Source organism: Manis pentadactyla, chromosome 4 (assembly GCF_030020395.1).
Source record: "Manis pentadactyla isolate mManPen7 chromosome 4, mManPen7.hap1, whole genome shotgun sequence".
Classification (NCBI taxonomy): domain Eukaryota; kingdom Metazoa; phylum Chordata; class Mammalia; order Pholidota; family Manidae; genus Manis; species Manis pentadactyla.
This window is the reverse complement of record NC_080022.1, coordinates 58,650,586-58,677,154: the sequence shown is the minus strand read 5'-3', so window position 1 is coordinate 58,677,154 and position 26,569 is coordinate 58,650,586. Positions and strand designations below refer to the sequence as shown.

Here is a 26,569-nt window from a genome sequence, read left to right as displayed (position 1 = left end):
ACATTTGTTATGCTGATGGACAGTGACTGTAAAGGGGTTTATAGGGGGGACCTGGTATAGAGGAGAGCCTAGTAAACATAATATTCATCATGTAAGTGTAGATTAATGACACCAAAAAAAAAAAAAAAAGGCAGTTCCTCCAATGAGCTCTACACAAGGGTATAAAGGGCATATAACAGTATAGGCAAAGGGTCTGTTTGTATTTATACAGAGGATCAAAGCCTAATTGGGCTACCCCAAAAATGAACTAAGATATGATATGAAAAAGAACTTCCAACATCAGCACTCTCTGGAAGACTCATGCCAGAAGATGATCATCAAAAAACCCCAACAAAGATCCACGCACTGCTACAGCTGTCGATGCACTCATTCCACTGGTTCCTGGACTTGTCATGGGAATGTAAAAGGAGATATCTAAGCTGGCCTGTGCATACAGTAAAACAACAAATTTGACTGAATCTATACTGTTGGAACTCAACCAAGAATTAGGAGAAGTGCAAATTATAGCGCTCCAAAATCTTACAACCACAGACTATTTACTGTTAAGAGAACATATGGGATGTGAACAGTCCCCAGGAATGGGTTGTTTTAATTTGTCTGACTTCTCTCAGACTGTTCAAGTTCAGTTGGACAATATCCACCATATCATAGATAAGTTTTCACAAATGCCTAAGGTGCCTAACTGGTTTTCTTGGCTTCACTGGAGATGGCTGGTAATTACAGGTATGCTTTGGTTATGTAATTATACTCCTATTATGTTAATGTGTGTGCGTAATTTAATTAGTAGTTTAAAACCTATACATGCTGAAGTTACTCTACAAGAAGATATGTCAAAGAAATAATCAATCTTCCCATGTTTTCTTCCACCTGCTACTTCTATAGCTTTTCTTCTTCCTTCCTAATTACAACCCTTAAATAGAATTCGTGCTTCATATCAAATTTACCAAGTATCATAATTCTTCCAAGTGGTAAAGATACCTCAAGACAAATGCTGGGCATAGAAGCCACAGGGCATAAATATGCAAAGAAGTAAAAAGCTAACCTTTTCAAACAATAAGGCTTCTCTCTCACTTACCAACTTTACATTTCCCTGTATGGCTCCGGAAGATGACTGGTTAGCCAGACGGGTAAGATTCCTCAAGGGAGGAACAACCTAAGAACAGGCACAGTCGCAGGGGGGCCATCAGGTGAGAAATTGGGGATCAACAGAGGTGAGGCTTAGAACCTCATCCCCCCAGTTCTGAGAGAAATCTTCTGCATACGTGGATGTTTTATTGCCCTTGTCTAGCTTGGATTAACACATAGTCTACAAGCACACACCTGATCATCTACATTTGCTCTCTTACAACACTAAACTATGTTTTCTACCTTTATCTTGTATCTACCTACCACTTCAGCATTTTTTAAAAATAATAATAATAGAGAAATGTGGTATCCACATATAAATCAATTATAAAAATCAAATGAGTATTCATATTTGAACTGTTTATAGTTCATAATGCATGAGCAAAACCAAAAGTTTCTGTGATGACTGCCCTTGTACTACTCACCATGTAACTTATTCAATATGTAAGAATTTGTTCTCCATGTAAGAACTTGTTCATTATGCTTCAGAAGTTTGGAGACTGACGAAAATTAGGCTTGGGGTGGATTAATGATTGTGCATTGAGCATTGACTCCCCTATACAGAATTTTATTGTTGTTAACAACCATTTGATCAATAAATATGAGAGATGCCCTCACAAAAAAAAAAAAGAAAGAAAAAAAAGTACACACTTCCAATTGTAAAATAAATAAGTAACCGGGATGTAATGTATAGCACAAGGAATATAGTCAAAATATTGTAACAACTTGGTATGGTGATAGCTGGTACCTAGAATTATCATGTATATAAATGTTGAATCACTGTGTTGTATACCTGAAACTAATGTAATACTGTGTGTCAACTACCCTTCAATAAAAAATAATTATCTAAAAAAAAAAAGGGTAAAAGATCTTCTACTCTTCTACTCATCTGGCTGTCTTTTTTTTAGCTATTCTTTGTTTTAACATGAGTAATTTAATATTATCCATTTAAGACTCATCTGACAGTTTTAAGTACAGAAATTTTAGTTTCTCATCCAATTCCTTGTGCTCTGCTTGCCTTTGAATCTCTGCCAAAATGCAAGCAACAGTAGCTGAGTCCCTCACAAACTTAGAATAAATAGCCTTTGCTTTCCTCATCTGGGTGGTCTTTGCTTATTTCACATCCCTAAGGTATTGAGATGGCAAGAAATCAGGTCTGCTAGAAACTGTAGTACTGTTTCAAAATGCCACACCTGACAGAGACAATCTGCCACCGCCTACACAGAGGATTTTCGGACTCTATACATATAATTTAGAATGTAGACAATACATAAGAACGTGTATTCTTATGTATTCTCCTCCTACCCAGGAACACTATTAATCATGTTCAATGATACACTTTTTTTAACTGAAATAAATGGAGACAGAAAAATGACTGAAAGCCTTTAGTACAAAAACTTTTTTAATCTAATTACTTAATTTATGACTTGTTGACAATAACTTGTTTACTATGTGCTAACCGAAAAACATTGTTTTAAGCACTTCTTCCTTTAGCCTCAACAAATTTACTGTTTCAGGTAAAAATTATAAAAAGTAGTATTTCTCTCTGTAAGAGTGGCTTTTGACTTACCATGTATAGAATTTAAAATTAATCTGTCAACATTAAGATTTGGCCATGATAGTTACATAACTGAATTTGTAAGATTAACATAAGTGGCTGGGAATTCTAAAGAGTCGAGAATTTCTAAAAGGACGGAATATAAGCTAATGCACATAACACAGGAATACCACAATAGAATGCACTGGATAATTAGATTTATTTATTTATTTTTTTAAACCAGTAAGTACAACCTTAAATCAGGATTTCACAGTGGATTTTTTCAAATATTTGGTTTTTGGCTTATGGCAATTAAATGTAAACCATTGTTTTGAGTGGTTTCAACAGTATGCAAAAACCACACTTGATTTAAGAACATTCATTTAATAATTTAAATTATTCAGAAAATGTCAAAAATGAATTACCATTATATTATAAACATGATCAATATAAATGTTAAGGTATGAAAAAAATACAATCCCAAAAATGCAGCACAAATCTCACCTCATCCAGAGGCAAACACACCAAATTAACAAAAAAATACTAACAGAATTGACCTGTCAATTACAGTAAGGGAAGGAAGGAACTGTTTTTAAAAGGCATGATCCCTGGAAAGTTACAGTTGTGAAGGGTAATGAGGTGCCTTAAAATTTTCACTTGAAAATTCATTAATGGTTCATTCAATTATTCAGAAGATTTCATCTTCTTAGCAAACAACTTCTATTGCAGTTCAGGAATGCTCATTGCAACTTGCATTTGGAAGGTGCTGTATTAACAGTGCACAAAAATATATGTTATTAAACTTGCAGACAAAGACTTCACCTCCTCTAAGGACTCTTTTCTGAATACTACTATGTTTTAAATCTGCACTTCCACTGAGTTCTGTGCACATTTATACCTCCTGTCTATTGTAGAAGAGAACAAAAAACTTTCAGAGTTCACAGAGCAGTCACTTTATAAATTAAATATAAATATAAATATAGTGACCCCATCCCCATGATTAAGTGCGTGTACGTGCACATGTGCATATGCATACATACACATACACACACACACACACACACACACACACTACACTAATAAAACTTACTGCTGCCTTCAATGCTTGATCGAGATCGTCCAGTAGGTCTTGTTTATCCTCTAAGCCCACAGAGAGACGAATCAGTGTGTCACTAATTCCAAGGACATCTCTGTCACTCTTAGGCACTGACACATGGGTCATGATTGCCCTGGAAGAAAGAGTGAGCAAATTTTTGATCATTATGCTGCATCAGTGGAGACATATTTTTGTCTTATAAATTAAAACTACCTTTAAATTTTTTTTCTACTCTATAAGTATTAAACTCTTCATACACTTAGTTTTTCACTGGCAAAAAAGAAGGAATTGTGAAATTGTCTTTTCTAGTCATGATTTTAAGTAAAAATGAAAATCTTTTATCCTTTTTGTACCATCAGTAAGTATACTCAATACGAACATGGAAGGTGCCAGTCAAGCACCCCCACGCAGGAGGGAAAGAAGTAGCCTCAAGTGTGTGGGTTTTAACTACTGCCTGAATGAGGCCTTGGCCAGAAGTCATGTCCCCATGATCACCAAGTTGGACTTATACAAGGCCTCAAGGGATCAAGAGTTGACCAGAATCAATTCCCTCTGGATCAATCATCAATCCAGAACTGGCCCTTGTGAGGCAGATCCAGGAAAGACAACCCAGGGTCACTAGGGGCAACTACTGAGCATTAGGAATTCCAGCACATAACTTGTGGCACAGAAGCCTCAAAGAATTTTTAAAACTATCTAGCAACTGAACAGCAGCAGGTGTAAAAGTAAAGTACCTACTAAGGGTCAGGACTATAGTAAGAATTGGAAACCAAGAAAAAAGAGAGATTTTCTTTACCCTAGGTAACAAGTGAGAGGTAAAGACTATGACAATTCATAAGATGAAGAGCCTACAGCAAATGCTGAACAAGCTTGGACAGTAAGGACTGCCAGAGTTCAGAAGAAAGAGAAAATTCTGGGCTAAGGCATCGTGGAGAGGCATAGTCTTACTGAGCCCTAATACCTACATTGCCACCAACACTCACCCTTCCCCTGCACACTGCCTGCAAAATCAGTGCCTAAACTGGATTCTCCTCTTTTCAGACTCATAGAAAGAAAATCTCAGATAAGGTCAAAGTAAAAGGATATCTTCTAATGAGATTTTACATGCAAACATCTTCCTTAAAATGTTCTGCCTTTCTAGGTTCTTAATTCCTTAAATGAGAGTGCACACACAAGCATAAGACCTTAGGCCTCTGAGACCAAAAGACTTGGGTATGAATTTCAGCCCCTGCACATACTAGCTGTGTGGGTTTTTAAAAGTTACCTGTCCTCAGTGTTGATTTCCCTATCTGAAATAATAATTATCACTTATTGTGTGCTTACCACGAGGCAGGTCCTCTACCAGGTCATTTGTATGTATTCATTCATTTTCATAAATGGATAAAAATGTATATAATACCTATTTCAAAAGTTTGTCACAATCTTTAATAGAAGGAACATAGATAAACCATTGATAAGTACCTGGAATACAGTAGATGCCCAATTAAAAAATAACAATTCATAATAGTAGTTAACATTTATTAAGCACTTAGTATGAATCAAGGCATTAGCTTAGGGATTTTTCCCCCATGTTCTCACAACTCTAAAACCTGGGTACATTGTTATCAATCACATTTTATGATTAGGGAGCCTAAGACTGCGAGAGGATAAATTAAGTATAGAGTTAACACGTGCTATTAGGCTGGGAAACCAACCCATCACTCAATGGCTTCACTTCCTCCCTCGCTTACAGCAATGCTGCATGTGCTATAACAGGGCTGGAGATGCAGAATGAGAGCAACAGAACAGATCAGCCCTGACCTCAATAACTTGTTCACTGGCACTGGGGGTACAGCCTAGCTGGGGCATCTGAGGGCCAGCAACTTTAGACCAAATCGCTGAATAAATCAGGAGGGGTCTATTTTTAAGAGAGCCTTAAAGTAATACACATTTTATTACTATGAAAAATAAATTAATTTCATATGTTGAGTGTGTGCCCTCTTACGCATCTAAACTTAAAAGCAAGCATCTTGAGGGGCTAACAAAAATCTGTATGTGTTATCTTAATTATTTCAATCATTATTTGGGCATCATGTATTTTTTTAACTATGTGAAACTGTCAGACTCTCACTAGAAACTGGAAACTACATGAGAAGGCAGCAAATTGCCTAAATTTTGGTAGACCCAGATAGTCCTCACAATGCTTCTAGAACATAGTTATTCCAAAGTTTATGAAAATTAAAACACAGAAACATACCGTTTACATTTAGTACAACTGAAAATTAGTGATGATGTTGATTTACTCCTGTAATAATTATGGTATGGTTACAGTAACATACAATTAAGTCAGTATATAGCTCAGGAATGCTTGATGGGACAGGTAATCCACACATGATAATCATTCTCTTAACCATTAACCCTATTTTATGGATGACAGAAGCTCGAAGGTTCGGTGATGGGTGGAACAGGTCTCAAACCCAGATCCAGACTGCTTTTACCATCCCTCGCGGTTTGACGCAAAGCCTCAAAGAGTGAAGCTGCTAACATATTCCTGTGTGACATCTGATTAATGAGCAAAACTTTCTCAGTCTTTGTTCCCTTGTTTGTAAAATAAGTTTTTGGACTGCCTGATCTTAGGCTGCTTCACGTTCTAATATCCTCTGGTGTTTTGGTAAAATTAGATGAATTAATTGGGTCAGGCAGTAAAGGGCCAGAAATACCAAGTTAGATTTTAGGTTTATCCTGAAGACAACATGAAGCCATTCAAAGTTTACCAGAGAACAGATAATAAATGGACTTGACTGTACGTAGTAGGGTCCTCCTCTGATAAAAGCATGGAGGTATTTCACCAGAGATACATTCCCTATTTCCAGGGAGCCTTGAAATCAGCCCTCCCAGTACAAAGTCTCAAACCTCCATTTCAGGGTGGAGTGGGGTAGAGCAAGTAGTTCTAGATCAGAGACTAGAGATCCTACAATACAATTACTGCTGGAATCTCCTTCAATGAGCTATAGGACATAGCTCATTGATAAGTAGCCCCCATTAGATTTTATCAGGGTCTCCACTCTATTGAGTTAAATTCCATTCTGATCAGATAATGCCATGTCTTACTGTTAAATATCTTGAATTATCCCTGATTTTATCATACTCCTTTTCCAAACAATCATGAAAACTGGCAACAAAGTTAAAAAACTGAGAAACAGAAATATACTTACGGAAGCTCAGCAAGACTTTCGTATCCTCCCAAGCTCTCAGCCAGAGTAAATAACTATAGCAAGGGAAACATTAATTTAGATCTTTCACTAAAATAAAAATTCAGAAATCTAAAAATAAATGTTTTTAAATAAAATGACCATGGAACAGAGGATGGGAAATGGTAATTATGAATAAATTCAGAATTGGGCAAGAAACTCAGAGAAAAAAACGAGAATAAAATCTGTAATGGTGATTTCACTGACCAGCTATATTATGTGCAAAGTTTTAAAACATTAGATGTTGATGAAGGTGAATCTCCTCTACCTTCCTAATTTGGCCCTATACTTAAGTAATACTTCACATGAGCTCTAAAACCTCAGAATTATTACATTTGAGACCTAGCTCTGTGGTTACCCTTTAAGTAAAAATCTCTAAATGTCTACCAAGTTATACATACTTGTTAATATGTATCACTTATTAAATTAATACATCCATTTAACTGGCTCCTGCAGTAGGAAAAAAAATAAAGCCTCAGTTTTTGTATTTAGTATTATAGTGTCATAGAATTTTACAAATATTCTCTTACTACTGTATTAATTAAATATACACTATCATCTTGCTGATTTTAGAGGTGGACAAATATTAGATACCAATAGGGCTCTGACTAATCTGGCAGCATCCTATTCATTAGATCTGTAGTACTGAAGAGTCTACTGCATGAGCTCTCCGTAAGCCCAGTGTATGGAGGTGTTAGAGTAGATGGACAGACATGAGCAGGGGTGAGAAAGGACAGCAGACGACCCAGTCTCCCACCCAGGAACTACCCTGTCTCCCTTAGACCAACCCCTTTTGCAGTTCAGAACAAACTGATAAGCAAAAGGTACGGGTCACTGGGACCTTCCTGACTTTAGAGTATCCATTCTTCAGGAAGACCTTGTTGCTAGTGACCCATAGGCCACCATAATGTCACTATCATGTTATTTACATTATAGTTTTGTTCCTACTATGGGTCTTGCTTAGATGCACTAGGGAAAAAATGATGAACATAAACTTGTGCAAAGAGGCTGAAGGGGAAAAAGCAAGACCAATCCAAAGGATGATGTAAGAATGACAAAATGGGAGGGAGGAAACCAAATAAACCCCCGGAAAAAGACACACTGTAAAACCCGGCGGGCTGCTATCCACCCTCAGGGTCAGCCCGCTCCTCTCTCTTTGGAGTATCCTTATGCTTTGCTAAGTAAAAAGCCCTTTGCAGCTTTAACTCTCTATCGGGTCTCTTGACTGAATTTTTTGCTTCAAGAAGACAGAATCAAGGATTTCAGAGTTACAGGTAACAGAGTTACACAGGCCTGTCTCCCAGGCCCTGAGAGCCCCTGGTGCCCATGTATGTTAGACTAAGGCCTCCCCTTCCCTCACCCGGCAGATGCAGTCTGGGGTGCACAGGGTTTGGAAAGCCATTACTAGGCTGGATTCCAGAACAGCCTCTATGCAGTACACTAACTACACACTACTCTGAGGTTTCACATGAAATCTCATTTGAAAAAGAAGTTCACTTTTAAAAAACATTGAAAACCAATGTATTAGAACATTCTGGCTCTTTCTGACAGCAATGTCTAGAGAATTAAGTCAATAAACATATTCAGATATCTGCTTCTGCACCAAAGTCATTTTCCAACCCAGTGCATTTCACAATAAAGAGGTTTGTGGGTGTGACCTGCAGATGACAAAAGCACTATTCTGAGTTGGGTGAAAGCGAGAGATAATGAACTGCTATAAGAGGATCTTACCTCTATTTAAGAACCTAGCTCAAAGTTTACCTTCAGGTTCTTGAGGAAATTCTCAGCATGCTGAAGAGTGCCCTTAATATAAAAGGTGATCATTCCTGGGCAACCTGCACACTGACGCTTTGCCAACTCATGCTGAGGATGAGAGGGCAGCCCTGCAATCATAAGGTGTAATGAAAGTCACATTTTAGGGCCAAACATATCACTTCAGAACAAAAAGAAAATTCACTGTCTGCTTACGTAAACTTCAAATAACCCTAATAATGAGCTTTATGTCACATTCACATTTGGTCTGGCCCCTGTCTGTCTCCCTAGCTTCATTATGATCCATCTTTTCTGTCCTCTGCGTGGAGCTCTAACCATACCAGCTGTCTTCATACCAGCAGCACTTCACTCTTCTTTCAACTCAGGACCTTTGCACATACTGTCCCTTTAATTTGGAGCATTCTCCCCACTGACTGACTGACCCCTCTACTAATTACGTTCTTCTGTAATTTCTTTTTCAGTATCTTCTTACCTGCCAGACTAGCTCCATAAGGAGAAATCCACTTTTTTTTGTTAATAATTGGCCCCCCAGTTCCTAGTACAAAACTAACTTGTTCCAATACCAAATGATTTCCCTCATTTGTGGAGTATAACAATGAAGCAAAACTGAAGGAATAAAACAGCAGCAGATTCAGACTCCAAGAAGGGACTAGCGGTTACAAAAGGGGAGGGGTGGGGGAGGGTGGGTGGGGAGGGAGGGAGAAGAAGATTGAGGGGTATTATGATTGGTGCACATGGTATGTGGGGGGTCACAGAGAAGACAAATAGTGACTCTGTGGCATCTTACTACACTGATGGACAGTGAGTGCAATGGGTTATGGGGGGGGACTCGATAATATGGGTGAATGTAGTAACCACGTTTTTCATGTGAAACCTTCGTAAGAGTGTTTATCAATGATACCTTAATAAAAATTTTTTAAAAGTTAAGAAAAAACTAACTTGTTCCATAGTTGTCAATTAATAAACATTTGTTGAATGAATCTGAAACGCCTAACAAATTTAACAAATGTGTTAAAATTTGCCCTTTTAACAAATGCTACCTGTTCGTCAGAGCCCAGCCCAAAACTTTTCTTCCTCCCTCCATTCAAAATATACACTAGTCAACATCATTTCACCTAGGGCACATATAGGGCATTTAATCTCATAAATATTTCTGCTTATAAATAAAGGGGTCAGAGTAAGTAGTCAGATGTGAACATGGCATTTCACATGGCATATAAATATTTCTGCTTGTTCACATAAATATTGGCTTATCTGAACTCCTCAGGGCAGGGATCTTAATTCTCCTGTACACCCAAGACTATGGAGCTAGATACCTCAAATGGGTTTAAAATAACTATTTGCTTAAGACCACCAATTTAAAAGACTGGTGAAATAAAGAGTAGCATCTAAGCCTGTTAACATCACCTGAGCATTTCTAAATGTTGCAAGAGGTGAGGGATTTCAAAAAGGGAAAGAGCCCTGAAGTGGGTCAGAGGGTGAGGAAGTAGGGTGGGGGGTAGGGGTGGGGGTATTTTGGTACATAAAGTATTAGGTCTAAACTTGAATACCAAATCCAAACCTAAATCAGAGAAACTTACAGCAAATACAGAATAGGATACAGACAATATTATAAACAAATAAATTGGAAAGTACAATGTTGTAGTCTTGGAAGAGGTATATACAAACCTTCAAACTGACAGAACCATCTAATGCATAAAAGTAATCTCCTAACATCCAAACATTCACTACACTAAAGGAAACACAAGGCCAAAGACCATGTTATCTTCTTTATCACAGACCCACCAAAGGGCCTGACACACAGCAAAGTGCAATTGTCAGGAAGAAAGATAGAGATGAGCAGCTGGGGAAGGGGAAGATAAGGTTCAAGGAAAAACCACCCAAATTGCCCCGGTAGGGGGTCCCACGAGAAGACAACAAAGGCTTTGCAAAGATATAACTTCTTGCCTATCAGGTCCAGAACAAACCTGTCCCAACCAGGTCCCAATGTGGTCACAATTGAACAAAACTTAAGAACTGCTCAAAACACACCTCATCATAGGAAAGGACATGCGCACTGAGAGGGATGGTTATGTAGATGGGCCCGTCAATTGAATAACCCCACCTTGTCCATCAAAGAGGCACCTCCTCGCCAGAATGCAATATATAGGCCTCCTGCCTAACCTACTGCAGCCTTTGTCTATCTTGTCTCTGGCCCTCTCCTCCCTTGGAGTGTATTCAAATAAAACTTTCACTCTGCTTCGCTACTGTGTCTCTGCCTTTTAATTGTTTGTTACCATGGGGACAAGAACTGAGGAGAACAAACTCAACCCCTAACACAGTAACTGAACAACATAAAAATATATGAAAGTACCCAATTTACAAATAAATGATACATAAACAGGATGTTTAGGATAATCCTTAAAATCCTAGTATAAGCATACATGCCAAGAAATCAGATTAACATGCCTGGATAAATAACTTTTTCTACCCAAGGATTAGATTCAAGAAACTGAGCAACTGCCATTCCATTTTCAAAATGCTTCTCCATGCGGACTTGCAGAGTCTTCAGACCTCGGATGCAGAGGTAACAGTCAACAGGAGATGGAACTGCTCCAAGAGCTGCAAAATAGCATGCCATGGGTTAGTTTGAAGGTGGGGAGGGACCCAGAAAATTCTCTCATCCTCTTTTTCATGAAAAGCTAGCTACAAAGCCCAGTGTTTGAGTTTTAGGAGAGAAAATTAATATGTCAAATCAGAAGCATGAGAATGAATCCTAAAATATGCTTAGAGAAAATGGACTTTAAAATGAGAGGGAAAATGAGTGTCCTGAAAACTAAGCATGAACACAAAGATAGGAACTTTTCAAATATGAACACAAATAGTCCTTTCTATGATTTTCTTGAAATGACATATTGCACATAATTTAACCTCACAGTTCTTTGAAAAAGTATCACAATATGTAGAGAAAATATTACAACATGAAATGAAAAAGTGTTACCACATGAAGCAGCCCAGCTCCTATTCCTACTGATGTTCTACCAAATTGTTTAGCTTTTGTCTAATGCAGCCTGACTTACCACGCTTCCAGGATACCTCACTCCTGCTTTTTACAAATGAAAGGATTTTATCAAGCAGTAAGTGTTGGTTTCCCTCCTCTTTGCCTCCTTTAGTTACTTTAATACTTATTCCTAAAAAGGGCATTTTTATTTGTAATTATGTTTGTATCTTATCTGTCTGTCAAGTCACAATGGTTAAACCAAGTCTCCAAATAAACTCTGCCATTCTTGAGATAACTAACCTATCTAAACAAGAAATAGTGTTTAGGCATGTTGAAAAGTTTGTTTATATTTTAAGTGCTATTTAAAATTAACCACCATTCCAGATATAAAAAGTAGAACATAAGAAAGCTATCACTCTAAATGTTTGTTTGTTTGTTTTTAAAGAAAAGAAATAAGTCTTAACACTAAAAATTCACTTGGGCTTTACCAAATTACGATCAAAATTAGCATGGATTTGAAAAATAACAAATCTTGTTTCTTTGGTCATGTTGTAAACCCTGCCATGTTATATTTTTAAAACCCAATTTTCTTACTTTCCTCTAAAAATCAGAAGTTTTTCCCTCTATTTTTTATTTCTTCCAAAGTGGGTAGAATGTCATCACTTTACAACATTTACTTGAAATACAAATATCAAATGTAGTCTAAAGGGAAATCCAGACTTTTTAAATACTTACAATTTTGTAAGAAACGAAGCCTGTCATGCAAGTGCTCAGAATTAACAGATACTAAGCCCATTACAACATCACTGTGGCCTAAAACAAAAGAAAAACCTTCAAGTTAAAAATAATGTATTCTTATTCCTCATTTTATAATTTCTAAAATGTGACTTTCACTTGAAAAAACTCTCTGGGAAAGAGCCCTATAGAATAAATTTAAATAAACTTTATTCAATTTGACAGTAGCAAAAGCTATATCTAAAACAATAAAATAAAAATCTTATAAAAATTAAATGATTCTTTTTAAGTTGACAGCAGAATAAAAGTTAAAACTTTTATAGTAAATGTTTAATCCCCTGCTCATAAATCATGAGCATAGTCTTGTCTGCTATAAGTGAAATCTTGTATTTAATCAAAGTACATATTTTTTTTTAAATTTTCTACATGCATCACAGAGAAAACCTGAATCACAATATAAGGGATCAAAATATCAATGCTATTTCCATCTATCCATGGAAAAGAACATTCTAAGTGTAGACTGTGTACAGCTTACCATTCATGTATTTTGTTGCTGAATACATACAAATATCAGCTCCCAGAGCCAAAGGCCGCTGTAAGGAACAAAAATGGTCTTTATTTTAAATGGGAAATTATTCAAAAATATGCTTCACTAATTGACACTACTATAATTCACTAATCTGCTACTATAAATTCCATTCCTATTCTAATCTTCCAAAAATACAGGTATCTTAAAATTTTCCAGGATCTGTGATCTTTCCCTTTTCTCCCTCCCACCAAATAAAAATGCTACATATTAGACCCAGTATTCCATCCAAAGGCACAATCTTCTGGAAATAGCCCTAACCTCAGGTCAACAGGTCTCCTGAACGTGTTTTTTCCGAGCAGTCATTAACTGGCTCGTAAATTTATTACCTATAGCAGAGATGTAGGCACTTCATGATTCAGAAACCACATAAATAACTGACATAAACATTCAGCAATTGTTATACAAGTAAATATAAAACTAATCTGCTTGTATTTTTCATCATTAAAACCTTACAATGTATGCAGTGATTATCCAATTGGTTTTCCAGGATCGTGACTCTTACTTACTCTTTTATTATATTAATTTTGCCAAGTATTAAGTCACTTATAAAGAAATTTATTTGGATTATTTTCCTTCACCTGATTATCCTGAAAATTTGTCCTTTAGTCTTAAAATGACTTTGTTTGTAGTGAGTTAAAGTTATAATGAACTTATTCATTAAACAATATAGCATCAACATGTTTCCATTTCCATTTTCTTTAAAATAAAGTGTGGTGTGCATGTGCAGGCAAGTGAGTGTATTTTTACCTCAGTAGTTGTTTAGTCTTTGGAGGCTATTGGCATAGGGAGTGATGGGACTTTCTCATTTACGGTGTTTTAAAAAAGGGTATTTTAAGTAAGGTAATGTACAAAGCACCCTCTACATATGTGTTTGCTTATCTCCAAAGTGATGGAGTCAAACCAAATGATGTTTAAGGTCTCTTCCAGGGGTAACTCATGTAAACTCTATGGTCAAAGGAAAAGGAAAATTAAAAACCATAACTAACATCAATTGGTCTCAACTTGTGCCAAGAATCATATTAAATAATTTACATAACCCAGTGAAGGACTGTACAAAGTACTTTAACTAACTCAATAAAATCAGCACCTTTAAGGCTCCAATTGTACACATGAGGAAAAGGGACTGAGAAAGATACAATAGATCACTAAGATTAAAAAGTTAGCAGAGCCAGGACTCCCACCCAGACTACCTGAATTCGGAGATTCTACTGTGAAACTTTACTCCAATAATGCCATGTTGCCTTTTGTGAGACTTACAGAAGAGTCCAGAAGACAAAAGACAGAGAAGAAAGGGAATATATCCAGTTTTCAGGAGGATAAATCAATGAGAGGCCCCTTTCAGAAGATTTGCCTTATGGAACCAATATATGTGGCTGCCTGGGGACAATGTGATACTGATTAATTCAACTGAAAGGACTCCAGATTGAAATGAAGCAAATTGCAGTCCCTGGTGTAAACAATGTGATGTGGGCTTCAAAAAGGTAGGAAAACTGGACCTATTTTAGTGACGGTACTAGGAAAGAAAGCGCCAGGCCTGATGACTAACCTGGGCAGGCCCAGGTACAATTCACATGATCTCTTTGGGAATACACAGGACTCACTGTGACTCAGCTAGAGTAACCCTATGCTGTATTAAATGGCCTACTGTAAGTGGCATATGGGGTGAGGAGTTGCAATAAAGAGTCCAAAACTGAAAATCACCTGGGACAGATAGATGATGCCAGGAGATCTTCATTTGGAAACAGACTGTTGTAGTACCTGATACAAGAAGCAGCCAAAGATACATTGTGATCCAAAGGCAGATGGCCCATGAAGCTAACAGAATGCAATGCAGCCAAGAAATGTGCTCCAGGAAAGGGAAAAAAAAAATGGCAGCGCCTTCTCAATAAAACAGGAAGGTTTACGCAACCTCCCAGGGAGTCAGCCAATGGCATGGAAGCAGCAGCCTGGGCCAACTTTAAGGACCCAGAATACAAGGGGGTAAAATGTAAACAACTGAGCTTGAGAACATCTGCCTAACTGAAGAGCTAGAGAAAATGAGCTGGGGTTTCAGGAACTCTGCAAGGTGAACTACAGAAAGTATAAAAAGAATGACCACTAGTTACAGGCAGGGAGGAAAGAGCAGAAAGCAGGTAACTCTTAATATGGAAAAGGAGTCAGAGTTAGGTTACTCAGAGGGAAGAGGGAGAATATGGGGAAAGGTAGACAGCTGGTCATTTAGAGAGAGATGCCAAGATGATCTGCTAAAAAGAACAAAACAGAAAGGAGAATAATCTGGAAAACAGTAGGAGAAAAAGAGGAAGGGAAGAGAGAATGAATGGGAGAGTCTGGAGGGGAAGAGAGGTAAGTAGAGGGGTAGGTAGGAAAACAGTTTAAGAGGAGCTATACTTTGAGCTACAATGTGAAGCATGAAGTAGAAATTCATCATACAAATAAGGTAAATAAGAGGGCTGGGCATAGTCTTTAAGGCACTGAGGGAAAAGAAAGTAGAAAGAAGGAACAGAAATCAAGAAATAATCTGTGTACCCATGTAGCTGTTGAATATATTGTTTCCTTTTATCTGGAAGGTTAGGTTAAAAAAATACATGTGTGTGTGTGTGTGTGTGTGTGTGTGTGCACACGCAAATATATTTATACATATATGTGAGGTGTGATTGAAAAATAATATAACTGATTTGTTACCAGCACATAAACAATGGAGTCCCTACTACATGTAAAGCACTGGCAGACATGATCACATAATAAAGCCAGGTCTTCAGAAAGTTTACACATCCAATGAGAATATAAAAGCTTTAATTAAACATTTAAAACACAAAATCCCACACAAGATGTTTACTGAGAATTGAAAAGATATTAACTAATGGTTACAAAAGGTCCAATTTTCATCTTTGTCTAATTGATAATGCTGATGAGATTTCATGAGTTGATGATGATTTTAATGTAAACAAGTCATTATTTTCCTAATTACAGCTATCTGTGTACTCTACCAAAAGAATTATTTTTCTTTACCTGGAAATACGCCGACATAAAAGTGTTATCCACAACCAAAATAATATCTCCATATTTATGGACAATATGTGCACAGGCTTCAATGTCAGCCATCTTCAAGCAAGGGTTTGTGGGTGTTTCAATCCAAACAAGCTAGAACAATTCATTGAATGACAATAGTTTATAAAAAGACACTGCACAAACAAGTATCTCATAGCTGTAATCACCTTGGGACAGCACAGATGATGAAGCTGAAAGGTTCAGATCTGAATCCTAGTCATTAATTTCTGAAAGGTCACACAACTAAGTAACTTAACCCTCTATATTCCTCAAGTTTTTCAGCTATACAATGGTGCCAATAATATTTATCTTACAGAGTTGTTGTAAGGATCAAGTGAGATCATGTATCTATAAGCAGAAAAGTGCTCAACTCAGTTACTGTAATCATTTTCCATTAAAAAGAGGATGGATTTCAGAGACATAGCTCAGTATCTGTGAATATTGTTCTTAAAGATAAAAAACATAGGTTGCCCAAGGTTACATCCTAGAATTGTCATTAAAGAGAAATATCCCTATGCTGCCAAACATATCTTAAAAATTAATTAAATAATGCCAGATGCACTAGAAATTATAAAATAACTCGCCAAAACTTGAAGAAGAGCATGAGTTTCAGAGTGAAGGGCATACAAAAGAAAACCCGGCCATAGCTCAAGTAAGAAAGAGACAGTACTATATTTATCAGTTATTGAAAATAACAAAGAAAAGAGAATTCTGTTTTTTAAAGTGCCACTGTATTGAATATCATTACCTACAACTTTCTTTTTAAAAGGGTTAATGATCTTGATTATCTATGTCAATGATTTAATACTCTTCCTACTCTAGAGTTTACTGTAGGAAAGATAAGCAAGTTAAAATAATGCATACTATACAGGAATCAAATTACATAAAGAATCTATGAAAACTATTCATGGGTAGAAATTTATTATTCCCACTTATAATAAAAAATTAATTAAAATAAAAATAAGTACATAAATACCTCCAATTTTACATGGACCTTAAAAATCTACTTCAAGAGATGAGATACTTCAGGGCAGAAAGTGGAATGTATTAATTCAAGTTAGTAAAAAGCCACCACGTAAAGTTCTGTTAACAAGAATTAATAAACTCACTATTTGCTTTCCACCCTTAGAAAAATTCAGACCAGCTATTTTAATAACTATCTTTTCTTCCAAACAAGATAAAAAGTAAGTTCCTTTGAAAACAAACCTTGATCACTCAAAGCTCACCCCTGTGTTAATATTCAAAGTAATTATTTGTATGAGAAAAGGTTTTCATTTTTTAGCATTCATTGCAACATAATCTTGAGAACAAATTCAAACCTTTTAATCATTAGCAAAAAGTTGGAAAGGGCTCACTTATAAAAGACACTGGTCCTTCTCATGCCCATGCAGAATTTAAATGAGGTCCCAAGAAAGAGTATCACACATGCCGTTCACTCAGGCACAAAACACCTTCTGGTGCAATACAAGCTTCCCAGGACAGAGGCTAAAGATTGCTGTGGCCCTTTCTCTACTTCTAAAGATTATTTTGCTGAAGTATCCCTTAGAACCCTTAAAAAGTCATTATGTTTAGGGCTTGGGAGCTTGGCAAGCTACGTTTTCTGTAACCCAGTCTCTAAAATGACTTATGTTACCAGTACCAACTTGGTAATGAAGTTAAGAATTATGTCCTTGGCTAACAAACTTTTTAAGACTTATAAAATACTGGGTAGTATACTAAGCATGTCATATGACTTATCTCATTTAATTCATACAACCACCTTTCTATAAAGCAGGAGCAACTATACCCAGTTTGCAAATGAAGAACTTGCAACTTTGGTTAAATAATTTGCCCATGAAAATACACCAACTAGATCCAGAATTCATGCACCTTACCATTATGCTATTTAATACCTAGGAGAAGCCAGACGTATCTTAATCTTGCTGATGATTTCCAATGGCTTTTAATAAAATTTGTTATTCAAATATAAATGATGTATTCTAATAAACAGCAATAATGAAAAGAAAACTTCACAGGGCAAACAGACAAAACTGAAAACAAACTGAATTACCTTGGTTTCTGGTGTAATGGCTGCCTCTAGCAATTTGGTTTCGGAACAATCAACAAAAGAAATCTTTAATCCAAATTCAGATGCCACCTGTCTGAAGTACCTCATTGTACCTGAGGCAAAAGAGAATCAGATAAAATGGAAAGGACACTGTATTAAGAAATGTTAATTCCTTATAGGTATACACGCTTAAAAAATACAAGGAAGTGTCAATTACCAATAACAATACAATTAAAAGCCATTCTACTTTGGTTAAAGAGTATGGCAATTGTATACAATAAAGAACATATGACTTGGATTTTAAACTAAAAGTTAGAGTCAAATAAAACATATTTGATATCCACACCAAGTGGCATGGAGCAAAAAATGTTTCTCAAAATACAACCCCATTAAGTGGCATGCTCCCTGAAACATCAGTCTCTTTTTAAACAATTTCTTCCTAGTACTTGAATCTAAAATAAAATGGACCAATATTAATGAAATGTTCAAAATAAATTTTCAGGCTGATTATACTTTGGTAATAAAAAGGAATTGATTATTGTTCTTCATACTTTCTGAACACTTGTTATGTGGTTCTGAAAGCTTTAACAGATAAATAAGAATATAAGTCAAATTCCTGGAGTTTTATAGTAAAAGAAAATAAATCACTCAACTAAAAATAATTTCTTTTATAAACACTGTTCTGGATGTGATTTTAATATGCAAACTTAAAGGAAAATTGCTGTTATTGATAGTTGACAAAAAAAAAAATAGGAAAAATATTTATGATCAAAGATGTACTGGACTTTTGATGTTATGTAGACTAACCCAAGGTAAGATTTAAAAACAATGTAAAGAAATTGCCAAAAAATGAACAGCAATTTTCAAGACTTTGTACCTATGTTTGCCATGAGATTTTTATAATTCATTATTCAAGTAATCAAAGGTTTGATATCTCTCTAATTTCAATTCAACAAACTATCATAAAGACCTATAAAATACAAAAGCACTTTGCAAATTTCTGAGGGGGACAAAATCAGCCTTGCTTAAAGAAGACAACTTGTCTTCTTTCCCTTTCCCACCTGCCAGTCTAGGAAGTATTTAAACTCTTTAAAATGGAAGTTCTTAAATTTGGATCGATGGATGGACTTCAAGGGGTGAGACCAGCTGACTCCAAAATTAAAATGATAAACCTTGGGTGTAGTCTTAAGTACATTTTTCAAGGGAAGTGCTTAATAGTGAATTTAGCCTGGAGTTTTTCATTTCATTATGGTGGTCTACAACTGTTCAATCCAGTGGATTCTTTGCCAGCCCTTGACTTTTAAGTTTTAAAACCAGACATTCAGTTTACTCAGTTCATTTTTAGAAGGAGCATGTTTCTCTTATTAGATTAGGTGGACACAGGATTCCACTCTTGGCTGCTGGGATTCTGTTGGGACTTTCTGTGTCTCCTCAATGCTTCTAGCCTTGCTCCAAATCCAGTTTTTCCCACCTAGTCCTATCAGCAACAAATACAAGTAGAACATGCACACCTCTCAGCCTTTCCATCTGTAAAATGGAGAATGCATGTTTGTTGAATAAGTCTGTCTTCATAGACCTGACCTCTGCATTGCCCAGGTACCCCATTCCCTGCAGCTTCTCCTGATCTAGGCTATGTTCTCTGCCCAGAATGCCTTTCAGTCTTTCCTCTGTCTCCCCAAACCCTTTAAGGACAGACTCCTCATGAAACTGGGTTTTCCTGTATCAGCTCTCTCTCCTTTTCTGACCTCATGCTTGCATTAAGGGATCCATAGCTTCCAACAGACTTTCAGAAGGCTCACGTAAACCAATAGCTGGGGGAACAAAGGAGTGGGTAGGGTTAAGCTCTTTAGAGTAACCTGGGTTATAACTCATCTTCATTCCAGGTAAAAATTTTAAATTACATGAGAACACTCTCTCTTTGAACCCTAACTTTTCTAGAGTAGAATAGAATATGTCTGAACGTGTAAGCCCAACATCCTCACTGCAGCAGTTCAAATAAAATTATTAATTAAACAAGCTCTCCCCTAAGTAGTTTCTGAGTAAAAAGTGTTTATGTTCCTCCTTTACTAAGTCTGAGCCAGCATGGAGGTGTTCACCCCACCTTTAAAAGATATTAAATAATCAGTAACCCTGGTAACATTGTTACTATAATTCAGGGCCCACCCTATTATCATTAAAATATCAGCTGACACAACATGAATGAGAGGTCACTTACCTCCATATACATCATCCATACAAATAATTTCATCTCCTGCTTTTAAGAGGTGGGTAATAGTTACAGTGGCTGCTAAACCTGAAGCAAAGGCCAAACCTAAAATAAAAACCAAGTCAGAGTAAGCCAAACGGCAGACCTATAGGTTACAAACACCTACAGTATTTATTTGCCTCATTTCATGTCCATCTCTGATGGTAGAAGGACACTATCACAACCGAGCCACAGAAGTCCCCTGATCAACACCATTGTCAAGTCCTCCTTTCTATTTCAAAGATAAAGCATCTTTAATATAACAAATACGAAATTCTGTTTTGGTTATAACATTTCTCTGAAACTCTTCAAGGAAAAAATTCTTTACAATATTCCTAGATACAAGGTCAACTGCCAATTAAATTAGCTTAAAAATATCAAACTTTACAGGGGGTTTGTTTGTGTTTATACAGAGGATCGAAGCCTAATTTGGCTACCTAGAAAACGAATTAAGATATGATATGAAGAAGAACTTCCAACATCAACATTCTCTGGAAGAGTCATTCCAGAAGATGATCATCAAAAAATTTCAACAAAGATCCTGGTGTTGTTGCAGTTGTAGCTGCATTCATCCCACCGGTTCCTGGACTTGCCATTGGAATGAAGAAGGAGATATCTAAGCTGGCCTGTGCATACAGTAAAACAACAAATTTGACTGGATCTATACTGTCAGAACTCAACCAAGAATTAGGAGAAGTGCAAGTTGCAGCACTCCAAAATCTTGTGACTATAGACTATCTACTATTAAAAGAACATATGGAATGTGAACAGTTTTCAGGATTGTGTTGTTTTAATTTGTCTGATTTTTCTCAAAATATTCAAATTCAGTTAGACAATATCCATCATATCATTGATAAGTTTTCACAAATGCCTAGGGTGCCTAACTGGTTTTCTTGGTTTCACTGGATATGGCTGGTAATTGTAGGTCTGCTTTGGTTATGTAGCTGTATTTCTATTACGTTAATGTGTGCACGCAATTTAATTAGCAATTTAAAACCTATACACGCTTATGTTACACTACAAGAAGATATGTCAAAGAAATAATCAATCTTCCCAAGTTTTCTTCCCTCTGCTACTTCTATAGCTTCTCTTCTTCCTTCATAATTACAACCCCTAAGTAGAATTCATGCCTCATATCGAAAATACCGAGTATCATAATTCTTCCAAGTGGTAAAGATACCTCAAGACAAATGCTGGGCATAGAAGCCACAGGGCATAAATCTGCAAAAAAGTAAAAAGCTAACCTTTTCAAACAATATTGCTTCTCTCTCACTTGCCAACTTTACATTTCCCTGTATGGCCCCGGAAGATGACTGGTTAGCCAGAGACGGGTAAGATTCCTCAAGGGAGGAACACCCTAAGACAGGCACAGTTGCAGGGGGGCCATCAGGTGAGAAATTGGGGATCCACAGAGGTGAGGCTTAGAACCTCACCCCCCCCTTTTGAGAGAAATCTTCTGCATTCGTGGATGTTTTGTTGCCCTTGTCTAGCTTGGATTAATACTTAGTCTAAAGGCACAGACCTGATCATCTACATTTGCCCTCTTACAGCACTAAACTATGTTTTCTACCTTTATCTTGCATCTACCTACCACTTCAGCATTTTATTAAAAATAATAATAATAAGGGAGAAATGTGAGATTCACATATAAATCAAGTATAAAAATCATACAAATAATCATAATTGACCTGATTGTTTATAGTTCATGATGCGTGATCAAAACCGAAAGTTTCTGTGATGACTGCCCTTGCACTGTTCACCATGTAAGAACTTATTCACTATGTAAGAACTTGTTCACCATATAAAAGCTTGTTCGTTATGCTTCAGAAGATTTGGAGACTGTTGAGAATTAGGCATGGGGTTGATTAATGATTGTGCATTGAGTCCCCTATACAGAATTTTATTGTTGTTAACAACCATATGATCAATAAATATGAGAGATACCCTCTCAAATTAAAAAAAAAAAATCAAACTTTAGTGAAATTTCCAACTTGAAGAGAAGAACTAAGATAATAATTCATTCATTAACCATATGGCTACACAACTGAGCAAATATTTTAACAAAGCTCAAAATCAGACATGAGGTATGTCTGATAAATTTAATAAATCAAAAATAAAGATTTTTAATGTGGAATCTCTTTTAAACAAATGTGATCCTGACTCTCATTTTGAGCAAAAAGAATGAAAATGAATAATACAAAATAATTGGTACTATGCACATTAAACATTGTAGAAGAAATGATCCTGACAAAATATAATTATCATCACCTTGATGATTAAAATCACCTGTGACTGGTAGAAAAGCTAATCCAATTAACTTGGAAAATATAATTATTTAAAAATCTCAGAAAAGTTTGGGTTGGGATTACAGTGCTCTACTAAACATATATGTGGTCCAATAATGAATTCATATAGAAGGTTAAATTTTAAACCCAGTTAAAACCAACCACATTTTCTTAAGCCCACTTGAAAAAGTGTCCACCATATGAACACTCTTTATACCTCTTGCAGGAAACCTTCCCCAGGCCATACTAAATTTCAGAAGTTTAGTGTTAAAAAAAATCTCCTCACATCCCAAAAGAAGAAAATGTCCCAAATCCCAAAAAAACCCCAACAACTCACAGTAACATATCAAATTCCTATACCCTTGCTTTGAGAAAACTCATAAGATTCTTAATTTCTATTCACCAGTCTGCCTTCATTTAGTATAGTTTATATAAAAAATACAAAAATGACTTAACAGCAATTTACTCTCTTCATGAAAAAAACCCCACAAAATTCCAGTAGTTAATCACTAATCTCTGAGAGCACATTATCGAGGGCATCTGGCTATTGCAAATGTTCCTTGGTGCTATTCTCGGGCATAAATTATCTGGCAAAGGACCAGAGTATAAGAAAGTTTATATTTTCATTGGTAGTGTTATAAAACTTAGTTAATTTTTATCTATTTATACTGACAGCTTCAGATGAAGAGTGCATTTACATGAATACTAAGTAGTAATTTCTAACATTTCTCTATTCATACTTATTTTTAATCTATTAATTATGCATAGTATGCCAGCTGTGGGACCTGTCTTAGTAAAATAAGAGTTTTAAAAATTCAATGTCTTAGTAAAATAAGAATTTTGAACTAGCTAATCTGTACTTCTTTATAATTCTACATTCTGTGCCTCTGTGATTTTTCTCTATGCATATAAGAATGAATTCTAGACTTCACAAACTTTGAAATGGAAATCACTTACTGTACTTAGCCCCATCCAGGGCTGCCACAGCCTTCTCCAAGCAATTCCGGGTAGGGTTTCCAGATCGGCTATATTCAAAGCCCTGAAGAAGAGAAGTTATAGTTCATCCTAAGAAATTTAAGTATATTATCAGAGTCCTAACACAGACATCTCCACAATTACGAGGTCATCCTACTGTAATGACTTTCTATTATTTAGTTATGATATGTCTTGCCATTAGATAGAGCATAACAGTGCTGTGGCTCTCGTGGTGTGAAGAGGCTCTGAAGGAAGCCAAATTGAAATTAGAATTATGTTTCTGCAATTTATGAGCTGCATGCTAATAGGTAAGTTACTTAACATTTCCCAGTAAAATGGAAATTAGCTACAGATAGCTAATTCATAAAATTCTTGTGAGGAAGCTGCAAACTGATCCACAAAGGCTGAGTTCAGATCTTGGCTCTATGAAAGTGATTCAAAAAACAAGAGTAATTCTCGACAAAGTGGCTCCCCAAAATACTTTTTTAAAATTTGCATTATGTTCCCTTTACATTTATGGCACCATGCTAGGTGTATGCATTCTGTTATTTTATTTAATCCTCTTAATTTGCTTTGAGGAAAGTGAAGCCAAATGTTATAGGGAGTGTCAGAACGAGAATTCAAACCCAGGACTGAAAAGTGACTACAAGTCCTCTAATTTCCCTCTGCTCATATAGCACATAACAAACACAACCACGCTTTACACCTTTGTTTCTGATTCAGGAGCTCCCAGTTAGTTGTTTTTTTTGTTTTTTTTTTTTAAGTTTTGTTGTTGGGTTTGTTTCCTTGTTTTTGACAAACTGAGCAGACATTTTCTGGGTTCCAGGATATCCTCATCACTCCCCATCAGCTCCTTGATGTGACCTGCAGCCTACTTAGCAGACAGAAAATAATTGCTTGGATTCATGGGGCTACTGCAACAGAAACGTACCCCATGTTTCCAAAAATATTCACTGCAGAGATTTAACTCTGTGCGGAGGGAAGAAGCCTATTTCAGGGGCAAATTTCCACCGTATTGTACATTCAATGGCTTTCCCAATGGAACTGGAGAATTAGAGGCTTCTTTTTCAGCTCCTAAAATTCTCGTTAGCCATCTTAGCTAATTTTATAAGGGTGTTAAGAGGACATTGTGGATTCTACCATGCTGGCTCTTTGAAAACATTAAATTCCTAATATCATAGTTAAATGGTTAACTTTTGTACTAAGTGCTAAGGTTTGGGCAGCCACACATTCATGAAACCCTACACAAGGAACAAACTACACACTTGGAAGAGTTTGTATACACAATTTTGATCCCAAAATACAGTGCTTAGTAGTATCCTCAACCAGTTGTAGGAATGTCCTTAGAACGCTACCTACAAAACAAAGGGCTAGGTCTAAAAGAATTTTCTTTGACTTACACAATATAACACTAAAGAGGTTTTGGAAGTACAATCAAGATTTGGGACCTACAAAGTTTATTTTACTAACTTCTAAAGTTGGAACTTTAAAATATTTCAAGATCCATCAAACTTGCCACCAAAAGGGGCAATGCATTTAACAAAGATGGCTCTCATAAGCCAGAATTCTGGTTCAGTTCCATTTCCATAAAAAAGTGTGTAATACCTGTCATACCCTCTCATCTAATTGGGAGGATCAACTGGAAAAAATGTAAATGTGAACACTCTGAAATACCAAGCTACTCAGCAATTATAATGTACCATACAGCTTAACACACGTATCAACAAATTATGTGGTGTGGTAGGTACTGCTATTAACCCCATTTACACAGAATCAACCTGAGGCTTGGGTAGGCTAGGAACTTGCTCAAGGTCACCCTCAAAAAAAGTGTTCAAACCAGAATTCAAACCCAGGACTTCGGACTACATGATTTGTGCTCTTAATCTCTAAACCACTATGCTTAAATGATGCAATGGTTTAGATTATTGCTAGCCTTTGAGAGGGGTTCTAGAGCAGGTCTGAATCCCAGCACTTACTAGCCATGTGGCTTTAATCTAGTTACTTAACATCCCTAAATCTTTTTTCATGATAAAAATGAGAACTTAGTTCAGACTAGGATTGTTGTTAGGATTATCCAAAACAATACATGCAATACATGATACAATACAGGTAAGTATATTTATCTAGCACATAGTAAGTGCTCAATAACTATTAATAACCAAATATATATTGGGAATGATCTTGATTCTAGGTGTTATCGGACCCTTAAATTTTTTTTAGCTGACTCCTTACATATCTTCCTAATTTTTGCTACTAATGTAAGTTATGACTCTTGTTTTCAACAGCAAATTTGCTTAATGAATTTCAGCCCAAATCTATATGGCAAATCAAACTCTTCCTTCCCGTCCTGCTTATCAAAAGAAATACGATCATTGGCCTATCCAGTACAAAACTTTAAGGAGAATGACAGGTGTAGTAAACATCCCTTCGGGGTGCCTTCCTGACGTGTAAGCCATCTTACGAATTACTTGCGTGCCTTCCAAATTGACAAAACCACTCTTTTCCTGTCCGAGGCTGAACGCACAGCCCCCTCCCCTCCATACAGACCCAGCTCACCGAGTGTCGGCCTGGAGCTTCTTGCTTGAAAGTGGTTGACAGTGAGATGGGGGGCACTACAGCCTGGGAGGTCCACTGCTCCGGTTCCTGACCCACATGGATGGCCTGCGTAGCGAAATGTTGGAAGCTAGGCAGGAAACCGGGTGGGGAGGCGTTTTTTTTCTGCATGCTGAGTTGCAAAGAACGGAGGGCGGAAAGAGAGAGGTAGATGAAACCAGGAAACTGGTGCGTCGGGGCTTGAAAGAGACACAAGAATCGGACAAAAGCGCACTAGCAGCACGCGGAGCGACCTACGGCGAGCATACAAAGCCAGACTCCGCGGCTGAGTAGCTGAAACATTATCTGCCG

The 26,569-nt window shown here is 36.6% G+C and overlaps 1 protein-coding gene across 2 annotated transcripts; it reads right to left on the bottom strand.

Annotated features, from left to right (window-relative positions):
- Positions 1 to 2,863: 2,863 nt before the first annotated feature.
- Positions 2,864 to 26,569, bottom strand: CTH (cystathionine gamma-lyase). Of its 2 annotated transcripts, XM_036890246.2 has the most exons (12): positions 26,222 to 26,563; positions 23,648 to 23,729; positions 20,376 to 20,471; positions 18,164 to 18,273; positions 16,075 to 16,206; positions 13,012 to 13,069; positions 12,477 to 12,554; positions 11,210 to 11,362; positions 8,750 to 8,871; positions 6,953 to 7,005; positions 3,753 to 3,891; positions 2,864 to 3,428 (listed from the first exon to the last, which is right to left on the bottom strand). In XM_036890246.2, the coding sequence occupies exons 1-12, from the start codon at positions 26,387 to 26,389 to the stop codon at positions 3,393 to 3,395; spliced, it is 1,227 nt and encodes a 408-aa protein (XP_036746141.1). In that variant the 5' UTR covers positions 26,390 to 26,563; the 3' UTR covers positions 2,864 to 3,392. The 2 variants fall into 2 exon arrangements, with proteins under 2 accessions (XP_036746141.1, XP_057356303.1); XM_057500320.1 differs by lacking the exons at positions 2,864 to 3,428; positions 3,753 to 3,891; positions 6,953 to 7,005 and adding an exon at positions 7,338 to 7,438 and having other exon boundaries at positions 8,720 to 8,871; positions 26,222 to 26,569.